This window comes from Tribolium madens, unplaced genomic scaffold (assembly GCF_015345945.1).
Source record: "Tribolium madens isolate multiple individuals breed KSU strain unplaced genomic scaffold, Tmad_KSU_1.1 Scaffold_91;HRSCAF=231;Tcas5.2_LG7, whole genome shotgun sequence".
Lineage (NCBI taxonomy): Eukaryota > Metazoa > Arthropoda > Insecta > Coleoptera > Tenebrionidae > Tribolium > Tribolium madens.
The window spans coordinates 17,965,345-17,992,097 of NW_025401063.1; the positions used below are offsets into that span (position 1 = coordinate 17,965,345).

At 30.6% G+C, this 26,753-nt stretch overlaps 1 protein-coding gene across 6 annotated transcripts in view; it reads right to left on the reverse strand.

Moving 5' to 3' along the window:
• LOC123012174 (sodium/potassium/calcium exchanger Nckx30C) overlaps window positions 1-26,753 on the reverse strand; it is an 80,103-nt gene that overhangs the window by 23,243 nt on the left and 30,107 nt on the right. For 4 of the 6 annotated variants that reach the window (XM_044410017.1, XM_044410019.1, XM_044410014.1 and 1 more), the window contains 2 exons: window positions 20,664-20,859; window positions 8,527-8,738 (listed from right to left, as the gene is read on the reverse strand). In XM_044410017.1, the coding sequence (XP_044265952.1) occupies window positions 8,527-8,738; window positions 20,664-20,859 (408 nt within the window). The remainder of the gene's footprint in view (window positions 1-8,526; window positions 8,739-20,663; window positions 20,860-26,753) is intronic. The other 2 variants (XM_044410018.1, XM_044410016.1) reach the window with 1 other exon arrangement.

Here is a 26,753-nt window from a genome sequence, read left to right on the forward strand (position 1 = left end):
GATCGTCTAATAATCGTCCAATCTCAAGTTGACAGATGCCTGATAGTAAAATATGGTCATTTGTTACCGTGGATATCACTCATTCAAAATTCATACTTTTTGCTTTCAGTGTTGTGTATAGTCGTTTTCATATTAAAGTAGTCGTTGAAAAGGATCATTTTAAGTTGGCGACCATGCGAAAATTCAAACAACCTTAACCTCAATCCCCCTTAAAAATGTGTACCCCAGTTTTTGAGAAAGCAAAAAATAATCGAAGCTAACAACGTAATTAGCGTAGGGTGACAAACATAAAGATTTTTGTCATTATTGATGTGATTAAATTTGTTCTGAATGACATTAATGACACTATTTGTGTGAATCGGCCTTTAAATTAAAGATGCATTTAGAATTCTACAACCTACTTGATGCACATTAATATAAATAATAGTATAGTTCTCACTTTAAATTAAGATATCTTTAAAACGGTCCATTTTAGAGGTATTAAAGGTTATGCGTTTTTTATTCAAAATTGATTACTCTGTTGTGTTAACTGTGGTTGTGTTAACCACACAAAATACATGTTAAGAAGCTAAAAAACAAAAAAAAAAAACACATAAAATATGACCTGCAATTGCTGGAACCGGAAATTGAGTAGATGTATCCGGTTTTCGTAATTACTAGTTCAAAAGGTATGTTCTCGCAAGAAACCATTCCAAATTTTATAATATTTAGTCTAATGGTTCCGAAGTTATTAGTATTACAAAAAAAATCTATACCCACATTCCGAAGGCTGTAAAATTCTTATCAGTAGAGGTCGGACACGAGTTATTATTTAAATTAACATCATTTTATAGATCATTTATGAGGTTCAAATATTGCTTCATATTTATGAATAACCCTGTATAAACTTGTTTCTAAACACCCAAAAGCGGACATAATTTGGCTTTTATAGGCCCTTGGATTTTTTCTATAACAATTTATAACGCAAAACGCCCTCATCTTTTTAAATTTACCAAAATTTGCTATTTTCACTAAATAACACCATTGTTTTATTAAAAAAAACTGATTTTCCTAATAACACAGGTCAACAAATATGAACAAACTTTCGGTAACGTTGATTAAAGTAAACTACCTTCCACGTGGGAGTGCAGAAAATGTATTACATAAATTATTTGTAAAAAATGCAACAAATAAACAGTACGTGTTATCAAAAAACAAAACGCATTTTGTTATTTAGGATGTAAAAAACTGCAATTGATCAAATTTTCATCAATGTTACCGAACCTGTGTAATTAAGAGTGTTAGGACTTTGACACAAATTTATTTCTTTATTTGATTTATTTCACAAAATTTGGTTATTCTGAAGGATGTTGGATTTTTAATTTCACAACAATGTGAATTGAAGTTGACAAAAAGAGGTATTTTAGCTTTTTTTATACATCCAAAGGCAAAACAGTATTTCTTAGTTTTTTAAACAAGATGGCTTTTTTGTGTATCTCTATTAGATTTGTATTAATTTTTGGTTTAGTTTTCACGTCAGGTTTTACAACAATTACATTCTATATTTAATATACAGGTGTCCGGAAAGTCGCGTATCTCCTTGAAAGGGGGTAATTGGGTAGTCCTACAGAGTACTGAAAAAATGTTTAAAAAATTCTATCTGTCAAAAAATTTTGACATTTGTTTTTTGACATCCATTAATGATATCCATTTAATGATACTGATGATCTTGTATATATTTTCTTATAATTATTTAGTAGAGATACAAAAATCTTGCCTATAAAAGCCACAAATAACACTAATAAACAGAGTTAACTTATGATATAGCTTCTTTGTTTCCTCTTCTAATACCCTGTAGAAAAAAACTTGGAAAATTATTTTTCCAACAGAAATAAATAGAGTCAAAGTGCAAAATTTAAACTTTAAAATTTTTATGGATAGATTTTTTTAAACATTGTTCTTGTTGTCTAGGGCACCGCCCGATGATACAGTGTTACGGAGGTGCGCGACTTTCCGGACAATCTGTATGTATAGAATATACAGGGTTGTTCCGTTTTTATTGTTACAAATTTAAACAGGTGATAGGATATTCAATTCTAAGACAAAAGTTTTCTATAAACATGTATCAAAAAATATTTGGTAAGGGAGCTACACCCCCTGGAAGGGGGCTAATATGTTTTCGCTAATATTTCAGAAACTATTTTAGGTAAAATTACAAAATTTGGTACAGATGATAATCTTTATACACCTAAACGAATTCAAACATCAAATGTCGAAATTTTTAATCAGGGGCGAACGAAACTGAGGGAGTTTAAGGTAAAAAAATACCCTATTTATTTTGGCTTTAGTTTTTTGGTAGCAACAAAATCTTCAGTTCCAGAAAAGTCTCTCTTGTGTCGATACGACTTATTGTTATTGAATAAAATTAATTTAAAACTTATGTTACACACCAATATAACATTCAAATAAATCAGAATTTACAGAATAATAAAAGCAAAAAATTCATATTTTTTAATCATCATCAACTAATTAACATTACATTACAGTAACAATAATAACATTAATTAAATGAATTTGCCTAAATCTAAAGGAGTTGTTCAAAGTGATCACCATTTTGGTCAATGCATAACTAAAGAAACTAAAGCTAAAATAGATAGGGTATTTTTATTTTTTATTTAAACCCCACCAGTTTCGGACGCCCCTGATTAAAAATTTCGACATTTGATGTTTGAATTCGTTTAGGTGTATAAAATTTTGCAATTTTATCTTAAATGGTTTCTGAAATATTAGCAAAAACCTATTACCCCCTTTTAAGGAGTATAGCTCCCTTACCAAGCATTTTTCGATACATGATTATAGGAAACTTTTGGCTTAGAATTGGATATCCTATCACCTGTTTAAATTTGTAACAATAAAAACGGAACACTATGATGCCTAATAAGGATAATACAACTAAATATAAAAATATAAAAAAACAATAGAAAGGCTAAACGAGTTTAAGATTCATACTTCACGCAAGTCCTGATTGCTATATTTTTATAAACCTGTTTTTTTTATAAAAAATGTCTATTATTGTGTAAAACTTGTGCAATAGATTTTTTGCGTGCGGTGGTCGTTTTGATTGGCTTTGGCTGTATGATGATGAATGATTTAAAAAAATGGTTCATGATTGTTATGTTGGGCTATTTCTTGGCAATTAACACGACAAAAAGCAACAACTTCTATCTACTGGGTATATAACGTCGTATATACCAAAATGGGGGATGTGGATACTATAAATAATGTTGAAAATGGTCTAAGCGTTAAGCACTTTAAGCACATTTGCATGTTTGTCTAGGACAACTACATCGATAATATTACCTTAAATTTTGAAGATTAGACAGGATTAAGCCCGTAAATTGTGGACTCGGTACAATAAAAACATATTAGATACAAAATCAACAAAGGTGTAAAAGTTTTGTTTCAAAAAACTACCTACAAGACGGGGGGGATTCGAAGAGGTGATCTTCCTTGGTGTTAAGAGTGACCTTTCAGCCATTATTTTATTTTCGTTAATTCGATCGATTCAGCTGCCATAAACAGCAGTTGAAATATGAGCTACTCAATGGCTGTGAAAAGGCCATTATAGAATTGAATTGGGAATTTTCTCAAACGATTGCAACGTTAAGAAAATATAACTGATTTTAAAACATCTCTCGTGCAAGAAATACGGTTAAAAGGCAAACAACAGAAATCAACAAACAGGTGTAACACCAAAGACAAACAACTCACAATTGGATCGGATTTCCATGGAAATTGCTAGTTTTTAAAATAAAACAACAGGCAGTAACTTCGCTTTAAGTTATTTTCTAGATGTGAAATTGTAGAGGATGAGGAATCCAACAATAAACTAGCAGCGATTGCTAGCTTAATTAGGTAGATTTGGTTGACATACGAGATACACTTTTATAAATTTTTATTATGCAGATCATCCACAAAATGTATTTTTTCCTAAATCATTGTTTATCTCAACTTTTGTCTTAAATTTATGCCATGATAAAGTCCAGGATGATTAATGGTTCAGCCCTTTCAAATGTATATTTTCTTGGTAAACACGGTTTTCTGGTTTTTACGCGAATTAATTACGATGAAAATTTGTTATATGTATAGCATTAATACGAATTACGGAAAATTACAGTCTAATCTGTTATTTATTCAACAATTGTTTTCAACAATGTCTGATTATCAATTTGACATTTGCAGTCAAAAAGTAAGGTCGACTTTTCAAAAAAAAGGATGCTATCATCAAAAGAAAGTCCGATCTGTTGTATGCTTTTAGAAATTTAAAAACGTTAAAACCGGACTTTCTTTTGATGATAGCGTCCTTTCCTTTGGCGACTGAAAATGTCAAGTTACCAACCAAATGGACTTTGTTTTGAAAACAGCGTCCTAACTTTTGAACACATCGGAAAAACAACTGATTAAACTGTATAAACCGGCAATAGCAATTAATAATTTTAGAAACAAAATTGAATGTTGAAATTGGGAGCTTTAGAAATGGACGGATTGTTGATATGTCATTAATAATCACACTGATGGACGTCTTCACTCAAGCTGGTTGGGGAACTAAATTTACACATAAAATATCCAAAATTTAATATAAAAACGCAATATTAAAAACGGACAGATTTTATAAATATCCAAAACATTGTCAAAAATTGGAGAAACACTTTACAAAAATAGTGGATGCATCATTAAAGTTTTTTTTTAACAAAATAACGATAAAACTTTATTTGACTTGCAAAAATGGTTTCAAAAATGATAAGAATTATTATTTTCTAATAATGTTTAAAAAATGTAATGTAATATTTAGTAACAAAGTAGTATAAGGACCCCTTTGCACACTCTCCACTTCTAAGGAAAACACCCCCGATTTTAAGGTATATTTTAAAATTAACATTTTTAAGGAAAACACCCCGATTTTCAATGGTAAACAGAAAAGCAGAAAAAATTGTGAAAACACCCCCGATTTTCAAGGGTGAACAGAAAAGCAGAAAAAATCGTGAAAACACCGTCGTTTTTAAGGTATATTTTAAAATTAACATTTTTCAAAGATTTTACTCAGTTATAGTAATAATAGAGGATTAGGATAATTATAGAACTACTTATGTCAAAAATAGATAAAATTTATTTAAAAGAATCATGAGTTTGAAAATTCGGTGTATACCCAAACGGTATAAGCTTCAAAAAATGACCAAGTTTTAAAAATTCTACAAATCATTTGCTGTGGGAAATTAGTATGAGAATTAATAGTATTATAAATTTCAATGTCCTTCTCAACATTTGTTTCCTCTCTTGGTTCTGAAATCAATAAGTATGGAATGATTTGTAGAATTTTTAAAACTTGGTCATTTTCTGAAGCGTATACTGTTTGGGTATACACCGAATTTTCAAACTCATATGATTCTTTTAAATAAATTTTATCTATTTTTGACATAAATAGTTCTATAATTATCCTAATCCTCTATTGTTACTATAACAGAGTAAAATCTTCGAAAAATGTTAATTTTAAAATATACCTTAAAATCGGGGGTGTTTTCCTTAGAAGTGGGCAGTGTGTATAGGGACCTTTTTACTACTTAATAAATATCAATAAACATACCTAGTACTTATTAAAAACCAGAAGTGAGCATATTTATATCTAAACCGAGGGGCCGATGACAGCTTAAAAAATATTTGAACAACTACGAGTATTTCCTATATTTGAGTTATCCAATGTAGGTAATTTCAGTGTTTTCAAATTATTTACTATTATTTTAAATTAATTCCGTTAATTTTACGTAATTCTAAACTACAAACATTAATTTGTACCCGTCCTAATTTTCAAATGCAATACAGATTTGTCAACAAGAAATTACCACCTAGGATTTAAACTTTTAGGAAAATTGCGTTTTTCATGTTGTTTGTAACTAGAATTTTCAGAAGTAATTTTGAATGAAGGGGTTGGTTACCCCTTGTTGTTGACGGTTGACGTTTTCTGTCAACCTGCTGTCAACTATCAATTGAATTATCCATACAAGCTGACAGGTGACTTAACCTAAATTTTGACACTGGTTACGATATCTTTTGTTTGTTACCAAAAACCAACCTAATCAAATTTATAGCAACCTATTCACGAATATCCCTAAATCCCAGGGAGTAATTTCTTGTTGATACGATAATAATATTAAAAAATAGTAAAGTCTGTTTTTTTTATTAAATGGAAATGTCAAACAGTCTTAACGTTGGCACCCCTAACAAATTCATACATGGTAATTTTTATAAAGGAAGTTGGCAGTTCCGGGTTTTGATTCAATTAAAAAGATGTCATTAAACGTCAGCAAAAAAGTCGTCTACGAAAATTTAAAAACGAAAACACAAAAACGGGGACAATTGGGTACCGCGAACAGTTTTTGGAAACTTGAAGACGAAAAGTGTGCAAGCAGAAGTCAGAAAAAGACCACCGCTAAAATTTAGGCGCAATTTGTAATGCAGGTTTGCTCTAATTTTTAGTAAGAAATTGATGAGAATACAACATAAACGTCAAAAAGAAAGAACGCAATTAAATTAGTAGGTCTGGTTGCAATGTTTTTGAAGAACGAGTTGAACAAGTAACAAATTTGAAACTAAAGCCGAAGGAGAATTTAGAAAATGCATCAACTTTGAGCTCATTTCAATAAATTACACAAAATTAATTGCCGATCTTCATAAACCTTGCTTGAATCTTTTGCAAAATAACTTTTTTTCTATATAGACACCCTTTTTTATTAAAGTTTTTGTAGTAAGAAGCTCATTTTTGTCCACGATATTGTACTTACTTAGCACTGATTTCTGTCTTTGGACATTAGGTAGTGATGTCTGTCTTCAGGTATTCGATTATAAAGGCTTACAAGATTCATAAAAGTTAAATTTTAACATCACAACATAAAAACATAACCACAACACTAGCCAAGAAGTATTTTGACTGAGAGGAAAACTGTTATTTTTTGTTCAATTCTATGTGCTAAACTCAAAAATGATAAAGAAAATTCCATAGCTCGTAAGATACGCATTTTAAGATATCATATGTAAGTATGATCGACAAAATCGCCGAAAAACGAAATACTTAAAATTCATTTTCTCCATTCTCATTAAAATTTTTCCCCCGAAATTTGAGTGCCGTTAGTGACGAGCAAGGGGAAAGGTTCCACCAGGATATATTGACGATGGAAAAGAGGTACCAAGGGAGATGAGATCCAGCTATGATAGGGGATTACTGCTGATTTCTGATAAGGGAAGTTAAAACACCCTACAAAAGAAAGTCAGCTTTTGCAAAAAACTCATCTACAACAGATTTATGTTAGAAACTTATACATCTTTCAACATTGTTCTTGTTTAGTGAATAAATTCATTTCTTTCGTCGTCTATTTAATTAATTTCAATTTGAAATGAACAATTTTTACGATAAAATTTGAGAAAACTATTTTCCCGTAACTTAAAATCTGTACGTGATGGAGATTTTTTCTTATCAAATTCATAATTAGGGATGTTAGTGATACACGTGTCAATAGATCAACCACAAAAAAAATTGGGTAGTGTAATTTTTTAACATAATTTCTAGGGACAAAAACAAAAAAATTAAATTTGTGGCTCTGGAGATAAGCTGCTACCAATTTTTTCACCAAAATTTTGACTTGGTAATTTCCATTTAAAGAAAAAACAGACTTTATATTACTTTTTAAAATGTTATGAACTGGTATATTACTATAGTAATTGTGAATAAAAAATATACCTGCATATTTGGTAAAGCACTTGAAGACTAGAATACATGTTATCCTGTTTAGTACAAAAAGTTAAGTCACTTTGTTGGCGGTTCTGTGTCATAGGCGACAAATAAAATCTTGAAATAAAAATTTAATTGTATCACTAAGTTTGGCCTACATAAAACTTAAAATTCTACTACATATTTCTAATGAAATTATTGTGAGCAAATATTAGAACTTTAGTATTCTTAATCAGCGGATTCATTCCGTGCTTAATCTTCGATATTTTCATGTAATTCTAGATTTTGCCAGTTATTCCTAAAATTACTAATAATTAATAGATACGAGTACACGAGTACTTTGTTTGTTCGTTGTCAATTGCAATTAAATTTGAAAAATTTGTACAAGTTATTCCAAACCTCATTATAATTTATTAGAAGCTTCTTAATCTGTGTCTAGTACACGTTGCGTAATCCTAAATTGCATACTTATCCCACTTTCCCTTCTAAATCTGTCCAAATCCCTCTGAAACAAATGTCGCAAATGCGGCCATTCCGACTTAACGCTTTATGACAACATAACCCTCAAACAGGTCTTTTTCGCATCCTTTGTTGAAAATCACCAAAAAATCCACGTTGCCCCTATCGTAGTGACTCCACCTAATTCTCAATTAATAATCACGTCATCTTCCTCATCCTCTATTGTGATCTATATTTGCAACAACCCCCATGTAGCGAACAAAACACCTGTGCGAATTTCCGCACATTTAGATTTTGCGATAACTTACCGCTTCCAAATTGACGTCAGTGAGTGCGTTGGCGACGCCGTTGGGCATGTCTGCGATGCTGGAGGGTGCCAGCATTGTTTCTTGTTTGGCGGCGGTGGTTACGTGGTTGGCGGCCGAACTGGTGGCGGCGCCGTTTTGAGGTTTCGTCGCGTCCAAAAGGACTTTCAGAGAGGCGATGGCGTGTAGTTGGGTCGCTTTCTCGTCCACTTTGCCTGCAAAGAGTAAGAAGACGTCGAAAAATTCTAAACGCACCACAGGCAAATTAGGAAGCGAGATGGTCAAAGATGAAACAATGTGAAGGGTAGGTTCATGAAAAAGCCATTTATAAAATCAGAAGTGAGTTGATTTGAATAGCCCAGTCAAATTAGACAAAAATAGGGCGATCGGTGGAAAAAATCCTAGAGAGTTGGATTTTTTTTTTAAACGCTTTCTTTATTCTTGGATAGACATAAATCAAAAGTCCCCGAAGGTGGGGGGCGAGCTCGAGGAGGGGGAGGGGGCTAAAGGTGTATTTTTTTGGTTTTTTGCTTATATCTCGGAAACTATTACTCCTAACGGTTTTTGCCTGCTTATCAAATTTAAAGACTACAAAAATGGTCCTTTGCATTTTTGTTGTAGGACTAACTGTAAGCGAGTTATAGGGCTGACAAAAAACATCATCAGAATTAATCTTGTGATTTGAAAAAACTGAAAGCAAATTGAATTTATTGGGTGCAACACTTTATTAGAGAGTCTATAAAGTCTTCCGGGTCATCCTTATATGCTGAACTAGCATTTGCCTGCGACTTTGTCCGCGTGTATTTCTGATATAAAATGGGAAAAAGCCCGTTCACAAAGCCATTCCATAGGCTTAGGTACTCTACAGGGTTATTCGTAAATATGAAGCAATATTTGAACCTCAAAAATGACCTATAAAATGATGTTAATTTAAATAATAACTCGTGTCCTATCTCTACTGATAAGAATTTTACAGCCCTCGGAATGTGGGTATGGAAATTTGATTTTTTTGGAATAACTTTGGAACTAGTTGACCAAATATTATAAAATTTAGAACATTTCCCTGTGACAACATACCCTTTAAACTGGTAATCACGAAAACCGGATACATACACTCAATTTCCGGTTCCAGCAGTTGCAGCTCACATTTTCTGTGTTTTTCCATTTTTTTGCTCTCTTAACACCAATTTTTTATTGCCCAAATCGATAGAGTAGTCAATTTCGAATAAAAAACGCATAACCTTTCATACCCCTAAAATGGACCGTTTCAAAGATATTTTAATTTAAACTGAGGACTGCACAACGCTGAAACCAAAAAGTAGGGATAATAGTAGAAAGATAATAGTATAAAGCAAGATAATTACCTATGTTATGTATAGGATTCAGTTATAATAGTCTCCTTCTTCACATGGGCTATGTTTATGGATAAATATTAAATGTTGATTTTCATAAAGTGTCGTCTCAGTGTACATCTGCACTCTCAAAATTCGAAATTTCATGTTTCTAATTTTGTTTTTAAGCGTTTAAACTCTATTTTATTTCATTAAAATTTGAAAAGTGCACTTCTACACTCTCTAAGGATCATATTTTCTAAATTTAATGTTTTTATATCCCTTTAACCGTTTTATTCATTTAAAAACTAATTTTCGAAAAATCAGATTTTAGTGCCTTTTTACACCTCTAAAGAATTTTATGTTTATATCTTTGTTTAAACATTTACACCCCATTTAACCCCCTTACAGATTGATTCTTTCTTTCATCCACAATTTTTATTTATATCTCCGTTTAAATGTTTACACCCGAGTCACCTTTCAGGCAGACCAGCTTAGTTGGAGAACGCTCTACACATATAAATACTTACCATATACTAATGAAATGTGTTTCAAAGGATTTTTAAAACAATTTTATGTAGACTCCAAACTTTTGAAGCCTACGGTTGGTCCTACGACAAAAATAAATAGGACCATTTTTTAGGAAATTTTGATGCAGAAATAGACTTTTACAGAAAATTCTGCATAAATTACATAAACGATGAGTTTGTATTTATAGACTCGTGACTCCACCTTCCTTTAATGAAGTATTGGACCCAGTAAATTCAATTTACTGTCAGTTTTTTTTTAATTACAAGACTAAATCTGTTTTAAATGCGATAAAGCACATTTTTTTAAATGATGTTTTTTGTCTGCCCTGTAACTCGCTTACGGTTAGTCCTACAACAAAAATGCAAAAGACCATTTTTGTAGCAAATTTAAGCTTTAATTTTGATAAGAAGATAAAAACCCATAGGAGTGATAATTTCCGAGATATATGCAAAAAAACAAAAAAAGACACCTTTAATCACCCCCCCCCCCCTCCTCGAGCTCGCCCTCCACCATCGGGACTTTTGATATATGTCTACCCAAGTGTAAAAAAAGCGTTCAAAAAAATCCAACTCTAGAATTTTTTTCCGCCGATTTGTTTAATTTGACTGGGCTAGAAGTAGTAAAGTTGACAACGGTAGAGAAGAAACCTCGACGCTTATTTTTGAAATTTGAACAAAAATATGAAAAATGGAAAAACCTGCTACATGTCTACATGTAAAAAATTGAAAAACTCTAATTTGCCTGCTCTTTATTAACATCCAGGACGACATGCACACAAAAATACAATCAACAATTTTCTACTGGATTATTCTACTCACAAAAATTACGATGAACTAAACAACCAACAGAGTATCTACAACCTACTCGCAATTTCACTTTTACTAAACAGTTATTAATGAAGTTTGATTAAACTTTGAAACTTAAACTAAACTCACTTTTATGGAAATATCTAAAGTACGTCTCAATCGTCAATTACCGTGTATTAAGGAAAACAATTTTAATTTGAGTTTCTTTTTCTGTCACCTCATTCCATGCAAATTCTTTTACAATTTTTTGAAATAAATAAGCATATAAAGACTATTCTTCTGATACAATACAAATTTGGCCATTAAGATTTACGTGTTAATACTTTTACCTCCTGTTAACTGTTTTTATCTTTTCTTAGGTTAGTTTCAAGACATCAAAAACCCTCGTAAAAATGTTTAAAAGATGTTGTTTTTTTATTTGATCAAAAACATTGAAATTAAAAAAATATATTTGACAAATTACTGTATACTCAGAAAAGTAGAAAATGTCGTGTTCATAAGCCGACCCTCATTATTTGGGTCCTCATATCTAACCGCATTAAAAACCGCAGTATAAACCATCTGTGAGGGAAAAGTAATAAAAATGAATTTCTACTTGTTCTTCTACTTGTTAAATAAACTGACATTTTCGTTATAAAATGCAAATCAACAAATTTAGTCACCTTCACTTTTGTGAGTTTGTAATTTCAATTTTAAACTAATATATATTTTTTAAACTAATATTTCAGGATTTCATTTTTACGATTTTGTGCAGGAAACAATGCAACATACCATTTTACTGGTTTTTCTCTAGTTTTATTTTTATTAATAAAAAATGTTCAAGAAATATTATACAAAGCGCCTGTTTGAGTTGGTAATTAATTCTCAAATTTTGAATGGTACAAATGGAGTACAATTTCGTGTGTTGAATAAGAAAGCTGAATCAGAAAAAATGCTTTTTCTACGACTATTATAGAACAACAATATTCTTTGTTGATTTTTAATTACTTTAGTTACTCATTAAACTTTTAATTTTAGTAACAATAGTTACTATTAAACCTTTAATATACAGGTTGTTCCGTTTTAATTTAAACAGGTGGTAGAATAGAATATTTTAAACAAAAGTTTATGAACATGTATCGAAAAGATTTATGCGCTACAATCCTTAAAATGTTTTTTAATGAGTTTTTCCCAATACAAAAACTGTTATACTTAGATAAAATTACAAAATTTGGCACAACTGATAATACACCTACTGGTAAACGAATTCAAAGATCTAATGAGTAAATTTTTAATCAGAGGTTTAAACCTAAGCTGGAGGTGTGTACAGAATAAAAAAAAATAATTTTAAATGCTGTTTTAATGCTGTTTATGGTCTGTAACATTAATTTTTGACTGAATTTTATCTAAATTTCTGAAATATTGGAAAAAAACCATTAAAAGAGGGTGTGTTTAAATTTATAACAATAAAAACGGAACATCCCGTATAAGAACTATATAAAAACTTTATCTTTAATTAGAAAAACCTGTATTATTAGAAAAAAGCAGAAAAACGTTTGACAAAAAAAATGGTGGAGGTGCCGGGCTACCGGTACCTTAAAAAAATGATGTATTTTTTGTTTCTCTTATTCAAAATTAAGCTGTCCATAACTAAATTTTTTCCAAACGTGATCAAAAGTGAACAGAAAAAATTACAATTTAACCAAAAGATTTTTATGAAGTTTTGATGGATTGTATCATTAGAAAAGTTGTACAGATTGTATGGACAGAAATTGAATTTAAGTATGTCCACTTTTTGGTTATGTTGACGTAATTGGACCGTGTAACTCGCTTTTTCATTTAAGAATGACTCACACTGGTTGATTATTGAACGTGTTGAAATTGGGACACCATTAGACTTTATTGTTATTGCTTCAGTATACTGTTTTTTTTTTTTTGAAAATATTCTGTTCTCATTTTTTCTACTAAACTAAACTTAATAAAAATTAATCACTCAGAAAATTTTAAAATAATGAAAATCAAAATGTGGTTTTTGTTATCAATGCTTATATATTATATTTCCTTCCTACAAAGAAAGTGACGTTTTATTCTTTCAAAAATAAAACTAATAAAATACCTATTTTTACTCTTAAAATTGCCATTGAATGAACTGAATATTTTGACAAATTATTTGTCATGATTTGATAAATTTATCGTTTTCTTGTTACTATTAAATAAATATTAAACCCTTTGGACGCCTCAGACATTACCTACATCCTCGGGATTAAAATAGTTGTTTACTCCCATGATACATAAATAAACTATTAAAATCCAATTAGAAATTCGCGCCGATCCATATTTTTCATACTTCACTTTACTAAAAGCTAACAAGCAATTATCCGCAAAAACAACCAAGAATTTTTCAAAAAACATGTTTACTCGTATCGTTTACAAAGAGTTTTCATTACCAATGCTGTTTGTTAAAAAATCTAAAAAAGTCACATGCACTATAAAATAAAGCAATCAAAAGATTACTGAACAGTTCACAAAATGTTTCCTCTCCTAACAAATAAAGCAACTTGTTTGGCACTTTTTCTCTAGTTTAGTCAAAGTTCAGCAAGTTTGATGTTCCCAACTTATCCACTAACCGTCCCCAATTATTTCCGGGTTTATTCTTTAAAATCCAGTTATGTAAAGTTGACTGCTGATATTTTCCTCGGCATTTTCTCTTTGAAAGTCAACTGTCTCAAGTAGATGCATGCACCGGATTTAACTTGGTAATTTCATACAATTTATGAGCTCGCCTTAAAGAAACTTCTCGATCAATACAACATATTTGAAACTTTTTTTTTTTAGTTTATATCCAACTGTCTCGTTACCGTGAAGCCAGACAATTTAATTTTGGGTTCAATTCAAAATAATATCGACCATGTATAGACGATAGCGTGACTTTCTGTCCCGAGTGAATGTCCGGAATCCGCTTAATGAAATCTGGTAGGGGGCTGCGCTTACCTAACTGCGAGCTTTAAGCTATTATGGGGATTTTGCACAAGATAGATAAAGCGTTAACATGCAAGAAATTCAACAAAAATTACTGGTGCTTGAAGAGCCTTTAAGCTTTAATATTTATCTTTCATTCTATTATTACTAATAGTCCAGTCAGTAGGGACCAAAAAAGGCCTTTGCCCTACAAAAGGTGGGGTAGTAGTAATTTTTTAATATATTGTTAAGATCTAATCCAAGTTTTCGACCTTGAGGGAGGACCGTTCGAGTCGCCCTGTTGGATGAAAAATCGATTTTTCCAAAATTCCTCACATTTTCTGTATCAACATTTTTTTTGTAAGTCTAATGTGTAACGAGTTACAGCGGCGGAAAGATGAACATTTTTTCCAGAAAAATAGCAAACCTCCCCATTTTCGACGGTGAATTTCGTAAGAACAAATTACACTTGTTTTTAATGTTTTTTCTACAGCGATATGTATTTCAAATTACACTGATTTTTCTTGTTACATATAGGTTATTCATAAATATGAAGCAATATTTAAACCTCAAAAATGACCTATAAAACGGTGTTAATTTAAATAATAACTCGTGTCCTATCTCTACTGATAAGAATTTTACAGCCCTCGGAACGTGGGTTTAGAAGTTTTTTCTAGACAACGAGCTTGTTACAAGAATTGTTTCTGTGCAATTTTTTTTGTAAACTTAACACTTTTTGTTAAAAAATACTTGCTTACAAGAATTAAAGATTTTTTTTTAAATAAATTACTCGTTTTTTTTTTTTTAATTAATTGATGAATGTTTAAAGGTTGTAAAGAAGCGATGCTAAGATATTTTTTTTTATTTTAATTAAGTGTTTAAACGTACCACCCCTTGGTCGGTGGAAGAAAGTTTTGACAACAGATAAAGTTTATAATTTTACATAACTTGTAACATTGTAACATTTCTAATAAATATTTTTGTACATTTATAAAAGGCATGAACATATCTTTGTAAAACAATAAATAAAAAACCGTTTTATTTAAGAAAAAAATATTAACAGTATGGTAATCTCAAAAGTTTAAACAATTTTTCTCTTTAACATATTTTGTAATCGGATCTTTTTTCTTAAACTGTCTAATTTTCAACTTGAACTGTAAAAATTTCAGAAATTTGTGATTTGCAATATTTCCTTAAATATGCACGAAGTTGCCAAAATATGCAGTTTTTAATTCGCCTATTTTAATCAAAAATCATCAGATATGCATAGAAAACTAATAATTTTGTTAATATGCCCATTAATAACAAATATGCATTTTGCATAAATCCGAGCCCTATTTATGAAAAACAAGTGTAATTTGTTATTACAAAATTCACCGTCGAAAATGGGGAGTTTTACTATTTTTTGGGAAAAATGTTCTCATTTCCGCCGTTGTAACTCGTTACACATTAGGCTTACAAAAAAAATGTGGATACAAAAAATGTAAGAAATTTTGTCTTCTTTAACTTTTATCTGAACACTTTTGCTGTAGAATCAACCGCTGCGGAATTATTTTGGAAAAACCTATTTTTTGTACCTTTCATCCAAGATGGCGGCTCGAGGGGTCCTCCCCCAAGGTCAAAAACTTGGATTTTTTGTCAAGGCCTAGACCTTAACAACATATTAAAAAATTACTACTACCCTAGCTTTTGTTGGGCAAAACTCCCTACTGACTGGACTATAAGCTCAGTTCAAGGCACTAAATCAATTAAAGACAATAAAAACGACAAGACTATTGCTGACGTTTTACCCGAGGTTATATTTAGTTTCAGAGGCAATTCTCTTCTTGTCTAGTTATAATTTATGACTTTTCCTGTTTTCATAACTGTCAAACATCGTATTAAATAGAACCTATTTAGAGAGATGTGCAAACTTGTTTGAAATAATTAACTGGCGCTGTATAACAACGATGTTAGCAGTCGTATTATGTTAAGTGTTGAAACCTTACAAAACTTGACGGACGTTTGAGGGATTTGCAGACTAGACGTGATATGAAGCAATTTGTTACACAATTAGGTCCTGCCTAAGGCTTTGTCTAAGTGAATGTAGCGATTAATGTGACTGGCAGGGTCACATACGAGTATTTAATACTTTTGCTAAAAGCACTGTTTCTTATCGTCTCTTCTTCACTAAAATTATGACAAGTGAAATAAAAAAAATATATTTGTATAAATTTTATTTAGATCTGTTTAGTACAGTTTTCTTCAGTCTGTTTGCTTCCAGATATTAGCATTATAGTTGTTCCTGAGTTATAGTAATATGAGTAAAACGACACCAACTATGAGAACAGCAGCAAGGGCTGATTTTGGGCGGTTTTGTTGAAGCATTTTCCATAAAACCAAGATAATTAAAACCAGAATTATAAGACGAAGCACCATTTCACAAAAAGTGTAAAAAAACAATGACGTAAATTGTCAAATTGAATTTTTATAATTTTTGCTTAGATACAAATAAATGCACAGCAAATATGATGGTCAATCTGCGAGAGGGATGACGTTTTTGGTTCTTTGTGTTTTTTAATTGATTAAATTTTTGGTAATCATTTTGTATTTCCTAAGAGTTAATTATTTCCAATATAAAAAAAAAACATTTTCTATCTCCGGTAAACTAAAAAAATTAAATACTTTTATTTAAATTGTTTAAATTCAAATACTTAAATTTAAATTATGTCATCACCTTGTTTTTGGCCTCAGGTTGGTTTTATTTTTGTCAGGTTAGTTAAGGATAAACTAAATTTGGTAAAGTTAGATGATACCAAATTAAAATCAGTTTTAATTAACTATTTAAAATCTTCATTTGGCAACAGTGACTTTTGAAATACAAAGTTACACTTTGCTGCTGCGTCCAATTAAATTTTGGCAACATTGAAATACTAATACGAAATGATCCAGAAAGACTGAGTCAGTTGGTAACAGATTTGAAAGGATTTTTGTTAATAATTTGTAACAGTGCAACCGCATACGGTTTTGCTTGACAAATACTTGACGTACAACCCCTCAAGATTGTTGAATTGTTGTTTATCAAAAGCGCATTCCAGTGATAAGCTTTAAAAATTACAGTCAGGATTGCTAACAGATTCATTCATTGTGGATCACTTTGTATAAAACGTGTTAATTGTCAGTACTATTCAATGTTGCCATCTTAATTTCAAAGTCACAGTACTTTGTTTAGAAAACCTGGCGTTTCAGTATTTTAAAATAATATTTGTCGGAATTTTTTTATTTATTCGAACATCTGCTTTCTGTGCTTAAGTCACTTTAAAAATTCAAGTTTATTCTAGTGAAATTTTCTGCTTCATACACTTACTTTTTAAATTGCTACGTTGACGTAAATTTCTTGATACCCAGTACGGAATTTACACAAATATAATCTAGGGAAATTCGGTTTATACACTACTCTCAAAAATTTCCAGTTTTGAGGTCTTTTGGCAAATTGTTTTTTTGTGCTATGGTTATCACGCAATTCTAAGAAATAGCGTGAAAAAAATGTACATTTTCTTGTTTTGTTTTTGATCCACGGATTTGGGGATTTTTTTTTAAGTTAAATCAATGTATGGGCCGGATAGCTTGTTTATTCAGCTTTAATATGCTTTTTTATATTCTTTTTACGTCAGTTTGTCGCTGAGATATCTGACTTTAAATGGAAAAAGATCCTTTTGTCTTTGATCATTTATATCTCAGCAACTAATGACTGCACAGAGAATGTAAGGATAGTTTCAAAAATTAGAATAAAATTCATTTATTTTGTTCTCAATCTTAAAGAGTGCTTTTATGAAATAGTTTTAGTAGATAAAGTAGTCTTTTATCGTCTAGTGAAATAAAATAATTTTATCTTACAGGTTGGTCGTCGGTCAAAATTCTCACTCGCGTATAATGATGCATTTCTATCACTTATAATATAATGTACTATTTATCTACTCTTTATATTTTATCAACTCATTTCAGCAGGTAAAGTAGTCTTTTATCGTCTTGTAAAATAAAGTAATTTTTTATACTGTTTATATTCAAGAAATTCTGGTAGGTGAGTATAAAATAAAACGGAATGTTATACATGACGATAAAGATTGTTTATCTACTCGTGAAAAAAGTCCACTCGTGACTTCGTCACTCGTAAACTTAACCTTTTCACTCGTAGATAAACAATTACTTTGTCGTCTTGTATTATAAATAACTATTTATACGTTTAAAAAAATTTTACCCTCAACATCGATTTAATAATAAAGTAACTTTTTTCGTAATTGTAGTAAATAGTATTCACAAATATTGATGGGGAGACAGACTAATGTTTCCAGGTTTTTTTAAAGCGCAATGTACCCCCATGTAAATTTTTATTTCAAACATTTTCTCGAACAAATTGTTCAAAGCTTATAAAAGAATTAAACGAACAATTGTACATATTGCTTCTTAACATTGTCTAATCTTATCAAAATTAGAAAAACAGGATTTCAAAAGTTTTTTTTATTTGTTTCTTAAAAAAAAGAACTAATGCAGAATTGTACAAAAAGTTAAAAAAAAGATTTCATCATTTTGATGAAGATTAGGAAGAATATGTACAATGTTCCTTTAATTCTTTTGTAAAACTTTGATCAACCGGTCTTGGAAAATGGTTTGAAGAACCGATTTAAAAATTTACAAGGCTATAAGGAGTTCACTAAGCACCTAGAAATATTAGTCTCCCTATCAATATTTGAGTATACACAGTAGATTTACTAAAACAACGCGAAAAGTGACTTTTTCTTTTTTTTTTAATTCAAAAAATCGTGAACAGATCTTGCAAAACAATTATTCCAGTTTTTGACACTACACTTACATTCTCTGTACGGTTGTGTAGTCATTGGTTGCAGAGATATCGATGATCAAAAACAAAAGGGTCCTTTTTTATTTAAGAAGCTATTTGGTTCATACATTGATTTAATTAAAAAAAAATCCCAAATCCGTGGACCAAAAATCGGACTTTCTTTTGATGATAACGTGCTTACTTTTGAAAAATCGGCCTTACTTTTGGCGATTTCAAATGTCAAATTGACAATCGGACTTTATTTTGAGAAAAGCATCCTAATTTTTGAATACATCGGAAAATCAATTGATTTAGACTGTATTATATAAGACGATAAAGAAATTGTTTATCTACGAGTGAAAAGGTTAAGTTTACGAGTGACGAAGTCACGAGTGGACTTTTTTCACGAGTACATTGTACATATACTCTTTAACATTGAGTACACAATAAAAATTTTTGTTCCCTTATTTTTTTGGAGTAGTGTGTAAAAATTATAAATTCAGATTTTACACCAAATTGGTTAAACAGTTTTTATTGTCGAAGAAAATAATGTTGTTATTAAGACAAGAAGAGTTTTAAACTGTAAAACTTGTGTTGACTTCAAAATTTTTTCCAACATGAAACAGAAATTTTACTAAATTCAGAAATAGTTATAAAAAAATTTGACAAAATAATCGCAACATTGACAAAATGCCAAGATAAGAGTATTTTATGTACCTACTTATAAAATATGTTGTGATTGACGACGTATTTTATAGAAGAGCGTATATTAAAGGCAACATAAGAGGTAAGCTTAAATGCACCATGAAAACAGTATAAGATATTAATGTTAGAAAAAATATTTTTTTACATGATTTATTAATGATTTTATGAACATCGTAACAAGAGATTCTTTGTATAATTTTTTTAGTTTTTGAATTATCACACCAAACATTTTGTTATAAATAATATGATTTTTGTTTTTTTTTCATTGTGCGGCTGCAATTTAGGCTTCAATATGTTGTAAACTTTTGATTTACTCCTATTTTACAAAAATACTAACCCAAAGATATTTGTTATGCTGGATTTTACTGAAAATAAACAAAAATTTTTCATATAATATTAGATAAAAAACGCTTTTTTGCAAGTTGTGCCGCTTTTCTGTTCTAAATGTAAACAGTACAGTGTTTGGTGTATTCATTCTGGCAGCGCAATCGCCGTTTTCAAATATTTATAAAACGACTGATCGTTTCGAGTGGTTGACATTTGATGAAAGGATCGCGAGTCAAGTGGTTTCCGGAAACGCTGCAATTGAATTTTTTCCTCTCGTTTTCTTGCGACAATCCCTATTTGTACTTAGTGTTCCGCAATGAGGTTTAGAAACAACTCCATGAGATGAATCTTTGAAATTGTCGGGACAAAAAGCTGTCCTAGTTTTGTGTAACTACCTGTTTGTCACAGTTTCAGTGCAATTGTCACGAACAAATCTGGTTTATCTCATTGTCCAGAATGTAATGGCTAGTTTGCCATTATTCAAAAATCTAATGACGCACTAGTTGGAATTTTGGAATGTTTTTAATAAATTCGGATCGATTTGATGAATAATTCAGTCCGGATACGCATTTAATAACGGAAATGTGCTGTCTTGGTCTTGGTTTGAAAATCTAGACACACACACAAGAAAAACGGTTAACCTACCACGTCCACGACCATCGATAAATGAGAAAATCTTAAGTCTACCTGCATACTGACCATCGTGTAGCGGATCAATGGTGTGGATCATGAGTTGGAGGAGGCCGTGCCGAAATTTGGCTCCTGTGTGATGGTGACTTGTCGAGGACGGCACCTGGGGGGTCTCGGACGCCGTCCGCGATGTGACGCTGCCGCCAGGCTGCGTCCCAACGCTCGTCTCGCTTGACGTCGCCACGGTACCATGCTAAAAAACAAATTCCATCAACAAACTTATTTTTTATACTGTCACCACTGTAAAATCACACAAACCACACTAATATTTACGTCCATCTTAGTCCGGGCAATGAACACATTCAAGCTTACAATAATTCGCATAAAGCTGAAAATTGGTACGAATGTTGGACACCCCATTATAAAAGAAATGGGAAAAGTCCCCGTCGATCCCATGTCTGTAAAAAAAGTTATTCACGGTCAAATGTTGCGAACATGGGATTTTTGCATTTTTCAGCCAAACGGTAAGTTTTATCATACAAAAATCGTAGAGCATGCAATTCTCTATAAAAAATGTTCCTATACTTTTTTTCCTAAGACTAACCTTTTCTGAGATATAGCGATTTAAAAATTTGTGTTCTTCATAATATGCACACGTTTCCACGGCATTTGTGAGGTAGTGTACTTGGCGCGTTTTTTTAACGTGGTTCCCTCGGTAGGCCTATTTCACGATCTATTAGGTTCTGTTTAATTAAGAAATATTGTATCAAATGACAAATGGTGCTATTGGAGATAATAAAAGCGATGTAAATATTGAGTAATATAGAGGAAAATTATTCGTCTGATTGATAGTTATCTGATGGTACTTCAAGTGTACTGTCTTCTTTGTCTTCTTCTTTTCTTCATTCTTCTTCATCTTCCTGCTGGGTACAAGTAAATTGTTCTAACAAGAGGGATAAATCAGATGTCTCCTAGCAGATAAAACAACAGTTTTTAAATTGTTTGAAAAACAAGACTTAGTTAATTGTGCTAAAGTTTTTCAAAATAGTAATTCTACTCTACAAGTTGTAATCATCAACGGAATTCGCTTTTTTCTTTCTGTGTACGGAGTTTCTAAAAAAATTACCTGCTTAGATAAGTTTCGATACTTATCTTTTTCAAAAAATACTCGTAACAAAAAACGAGTGCAATTGGCATGTCCCCCAACCTCTGCTTCTGCTCAGCAACATCTATTTTGGGTATATTATCAAGTTCAAGTGTGGCTTGGTAATAAACTGGACCCAGAAGACTGGGGTTGGAAATTAGTTAATAATACATTGGGACCAATTCAGAATTTACTCCCACCTGAACCGGAAAAACTCCTCAATACAATTTTTTGCAATTGCAAAAAGGGGTGTAATGCCAAATGTGGCTGCAAAAAAGTTGGATTGTTTTGTTCATTAGCATGTACCAGTTGTCAAAGCCAATCATGCTCGAATGTTGAGTCGTTGTTATAGGAGAAGATGCTTACGATATCTGCGATGAGACATCTGAGTCATAGCGCTTAGAACATTTTAGTTGTACCAAGCAAGAAGATGATGACGAAGAAGAAGAAGAAGAAGAAAGAAAAGAAGAAGACGAAAAAGACAGTACACTTGAAATACCATCAGATAACTATCAATAAGACGAATAATTTTCCTCTATATTACTCATAATTTACATCGCTTTTATCATCTCCAATAGTACCATTTGTTATTTGATACAATCTTTTTTAATTAAACAGAACCTAATAGATCATGAAATAGGCCTACCGAGGAAACCACGTTAAAAAACGCGCCAAGTACACTACCTCACAAATGACGTGGAAAGAACACAAATTTTTAAATCGCTATATCTCAGAAATGGTTACTCTTAGGAAAAAAAGTATAGGAACATTTTTTATAGAGAATTGCATGCTCTACAATTTTTCTTTGATGTATTTGTATGATAAAACTTACCGTTTGGCTGAAAAATGCAAAAATTCCATTTTCGCAACTTTTAACCTTGAATAACTTTTTTTGCAGATGTGGGATCGATGGGGACTTTTCACATTTCTTTTATAATGGAGTTCCCAACATTCGTGCCAATTTTCAGCTTTATGCGAATTATTGTAACCTGACCCCTATTTTTTAAGCTAACTTGCCCGGACTATCTGTGTTTTCCGAAATAATATTGGAGAAACAAATTCATAAATTTTGTTTCTTAAATATTTCCATGAAATAAATTCTTCTCTTAAAACCACAGTTGGAAGTCAACTTAGAACAATCTGTCCATTTTGCAACACTATACAGGGTGTCCCAGCGAGTTGAAAAAGTCCATTAGTGTCCTTTTTAAATGGTAAAATTAAAAAAATATATACAGGTGCGCCAGAAGTCGCGCCCCAGAGAAAATTTTCCAGTAAGGTAAGATACCAGGAACATGAAAAAAATGTTTTAAAAATTCTATCTGTCAAAAAAATTTGACATTTATTTTTTGACATTTGACATTTTTTTATATCTATTTAATGATACTCATGATCTTGTATATGTTTTTTTTACAATTATTTAGTAAAGGGACAAAAATTTTGCTAATAAAAGCCACAAATAACATTGTTAACATTTCCAACAGAAATAAATATAGTCAAAGTGCAAACTTTAAACACTCATAACTTCGAAATTTTTCTAGATAAAATTTTTTTAACATTTTTTTCATGTTCCTGGTACCTTACCTTATATGGCATTTTTCTCTGGGGCGCGAGTTCTGGCGCACCTGTATATACAGAGTGTTAGGTCCAAGTCGCCCCAGCCGATAACACCTAAACTTACTTTTCTTTTCCAAAATGAAATTTTCAAATAATACTATTCATTCCTGGCTTTCTAAGTAAATGCATCAACTTTTTTTGGCACACCCGGTGTAGCCGGAAATGCTACCAAATTTGGTTTTTCAAATGGTACACCTGTTTTTTTGCTCGAAACAATAATAATTGGCATAAATACGGTAAACAACTATTTATTACATTTTACTTTACATAATGCACACAGAAAACACTTTAAATTTTAGAATTTTATTAGCAAATTTTGCAACGTAGGCGGATTTTACTTGTCAAGGTATTCATGCAAAAAGCAATATGATTGGATACCGTTTAATTGTTATTTTGACAAAGCCTAATCTTATTGAGATTTTTAATAATGGATGATAATAATTACGACGATTGGTAGATTAGTTTGAAGTGTTTTTTAAGTGCAATCAAAATAGAGGGGAAGCTTAAGGACAGTATAGAGAAAAATACCCAAATAGAGTTCACCCAAATCGTTGGATATTTAGTCGAATTGAAAAACAACTGAGTCAAACAGGTTAGCTTCTTAAAACTAAAAAACCTGTGGTTCTTAGTGAAGAAGAAGAAAATGGAAATCTGAATGTTCTGTTATCAGTCGAAGAAAATCCAAGAGTTTTCATAAGAGAACTCACTCATCAACTGACAAATTAGATTTGTCAAATCAACAATTAAACTGTATCCAAGTATTTTTTTATTTACACCTTTCCTTTAAAATTAAAAATCAGGCTACGCGACCAATTTCCTTATAAAATTCTAAGATTTAAGATGTTTTCTGATTGCACTGTGTTAAGCAAAATGTAATAAATAGTGGTTTACCGTATTTTTATGCCAATTATTATTATTTCGAGGAAAAAAACATAGGTGTTCTATTTGAAAAACTAAATTTGGTAGCATTTCCGGCAACACCGGATGTGTTAAAAAAATTTGATACATTTATTAAGAAAGGCAAGAATTAAGATTATCACTTAAATATTTACTTTTTGAAAAAAAGAAGTAAGTTTAGGTGTTTATCAGCCGGGGCGACTTGGACCGCACACCCTGTATATAGGACATTGATAGATACTAATCTACTAAACTTGTGTTTTTTTTAAATGAAACACCATATGTTTCTTAGCGTTTTTGGATGTAGATTTTATGACAATGTTTTTAAGTTAATCTTTTATTGGTCGATTTTGCTTAGTTTTAAAAATAAGACGGTTTTTTGGCGAAAACATGCACTTTTTAAAAATTTATTACACAAAAACCAAGACATTTAAAAATATTTTTTTTACTACCGCAAGGAAGAAGGTACAGATTAAAATGGTGTAACATTTTTTTAGTGTGTTTTTGCAAAGATAAAAAAATGAAGGCGTTTGTTAAAAGTTCAATCAATAAATTAAAAAAAAAATAATGAAACACCCTATTTATTGTTTTTGTATTTAAGAGATTATTAAAATGTCTTTTTAAAATTAGTTACTTTTACTTTTAACTAAAAAGATATTTAACGTTAAACATTAAAAAAATAATTACTATTGTTTCAGGAGCCAAAAAGTGCACAGTTACACAAGAGATGGAAGAAATGTCACTTAATAATCACATTTGTGTTAAACTGAATCCAATATTCTTTATTTTTACAATAAAATAATTCGAATTTCAGTAAATACTGAAATATAACGACTTTTACAATCTCTGGATAAATCAACACAATGCTCTGATATTGATAGGTATTGTTGCTACAATTAATATTGAATGTTAAATATCTTTTCGTTTATCAATTCTAGACATTAAAAGTTTTTTTTTTTTGATAGACAATTTATCAATCTATTAGATGCAAAAATCAAAAATAGGGTGTTCCATTAAATTTTTTTAAGCTATTTCACTTTTAACAAACTTCTTAATTTATTAGTCTTCGCAAATGCAAAACACTAAAAAATTGCTACAGCTTTATATTCTGTACTTTACTACTTTCTTCTTTTGCAGAAGTAAGAAAAAGTTTGTTCTAGCTGTCTTAGTTTTTGTGTTATAAATTTTTAAAAAGTGCATGTTTTCGTCCAAAAAAAGGGCTTATTTCTAAAACTAAGCGGAATCGACTAATAAAAGTTTAGCGTAAAAACATTGTTTTAAAAGGCTACATCCAAAAATGCCAAGAAACATACGGTGTTTCATTTAAAAAAACACAAGTTTGTATCGTAACTTATTTTTGGGACATAGTTGGAAATAATTTTAGGTGATGCACCAGATAAGTATCTATCAATGTCTCATACAATAGTTTTTCAATTTTTCTATTTAAAGGTCACTAATGGATTTTTTCAACTCGCTGTATATAGACCGACTATATTATGCCAGATGAGTGTGAAATGAATTTTTTTTTAAGAAAAATGTAAGATAATGGCAAACAATTGCGAATATAGTCTGCGAAAATTAGTAGTATAGTATTATTAGTATTAGAGTATAGCATATTTTTCTTGTCAGAGTGAAATCATAAAAATTTATTTACTTTAATTATTAAAATATTGCTATTATAATTATGATTATGATTACGACTATAGTATAACTAGAAGTTCAATAGTAGATTACATATCCAGGTGAGAGGTGCTTCATTACCTAGTAGTAAGCCATAAACCATAACAAAATATATTTTCTATTGTAAACGTCATTTCTTATTCAACAGTATATTTAGTTTGAAGTGAAGCTCAGTTATCGATGTTACGGTCAGTTGAGTAAAATTAAATTATTTTAACAAATTCACAACTTTATACTGTAACTAAAAATTAAATTAAAAAATAATTATAATTTTTGTTTAATTAGCTATTTATTTACCAAGATAACAAGTAAATGCCGTTTTAAATGGCAAAATTGAAAAAACGATATTATTATTAGAAATACCTAATAAAAACCATCTATTTCTAGAAATTGAAATGACCAAATGACACTATGTAATGTAACTTTTAAAAATATTGATATGTTTTTTTGAAATAGTTGTAAATGACAAATTAAATAATTTTAAACTATTTAAATTGAACTATTGAGATGTTTGCAACCAAGATATTGCAATCGCAAAGCAAGTGTAACGAATCTACGAATTTGTTTTTGCTAATAATTGTTCAGTTCAGATATTTTATTAAAACTAAATTAATCAACTGTTATTTTTGTGTATTAAATTTTTTTATAGCCATTGGAGAACTGTCTACCCTATTAATAAACAAATTATTACCAAAAAATTACTGCTAACTTTAATACAGTAATGTTTGCAAATTAATTTTGAATACGAATAAAACAAATACTGTTGCAATAAGAAGAAAATACTACATAATAAATAATCTACATTTAAAAAA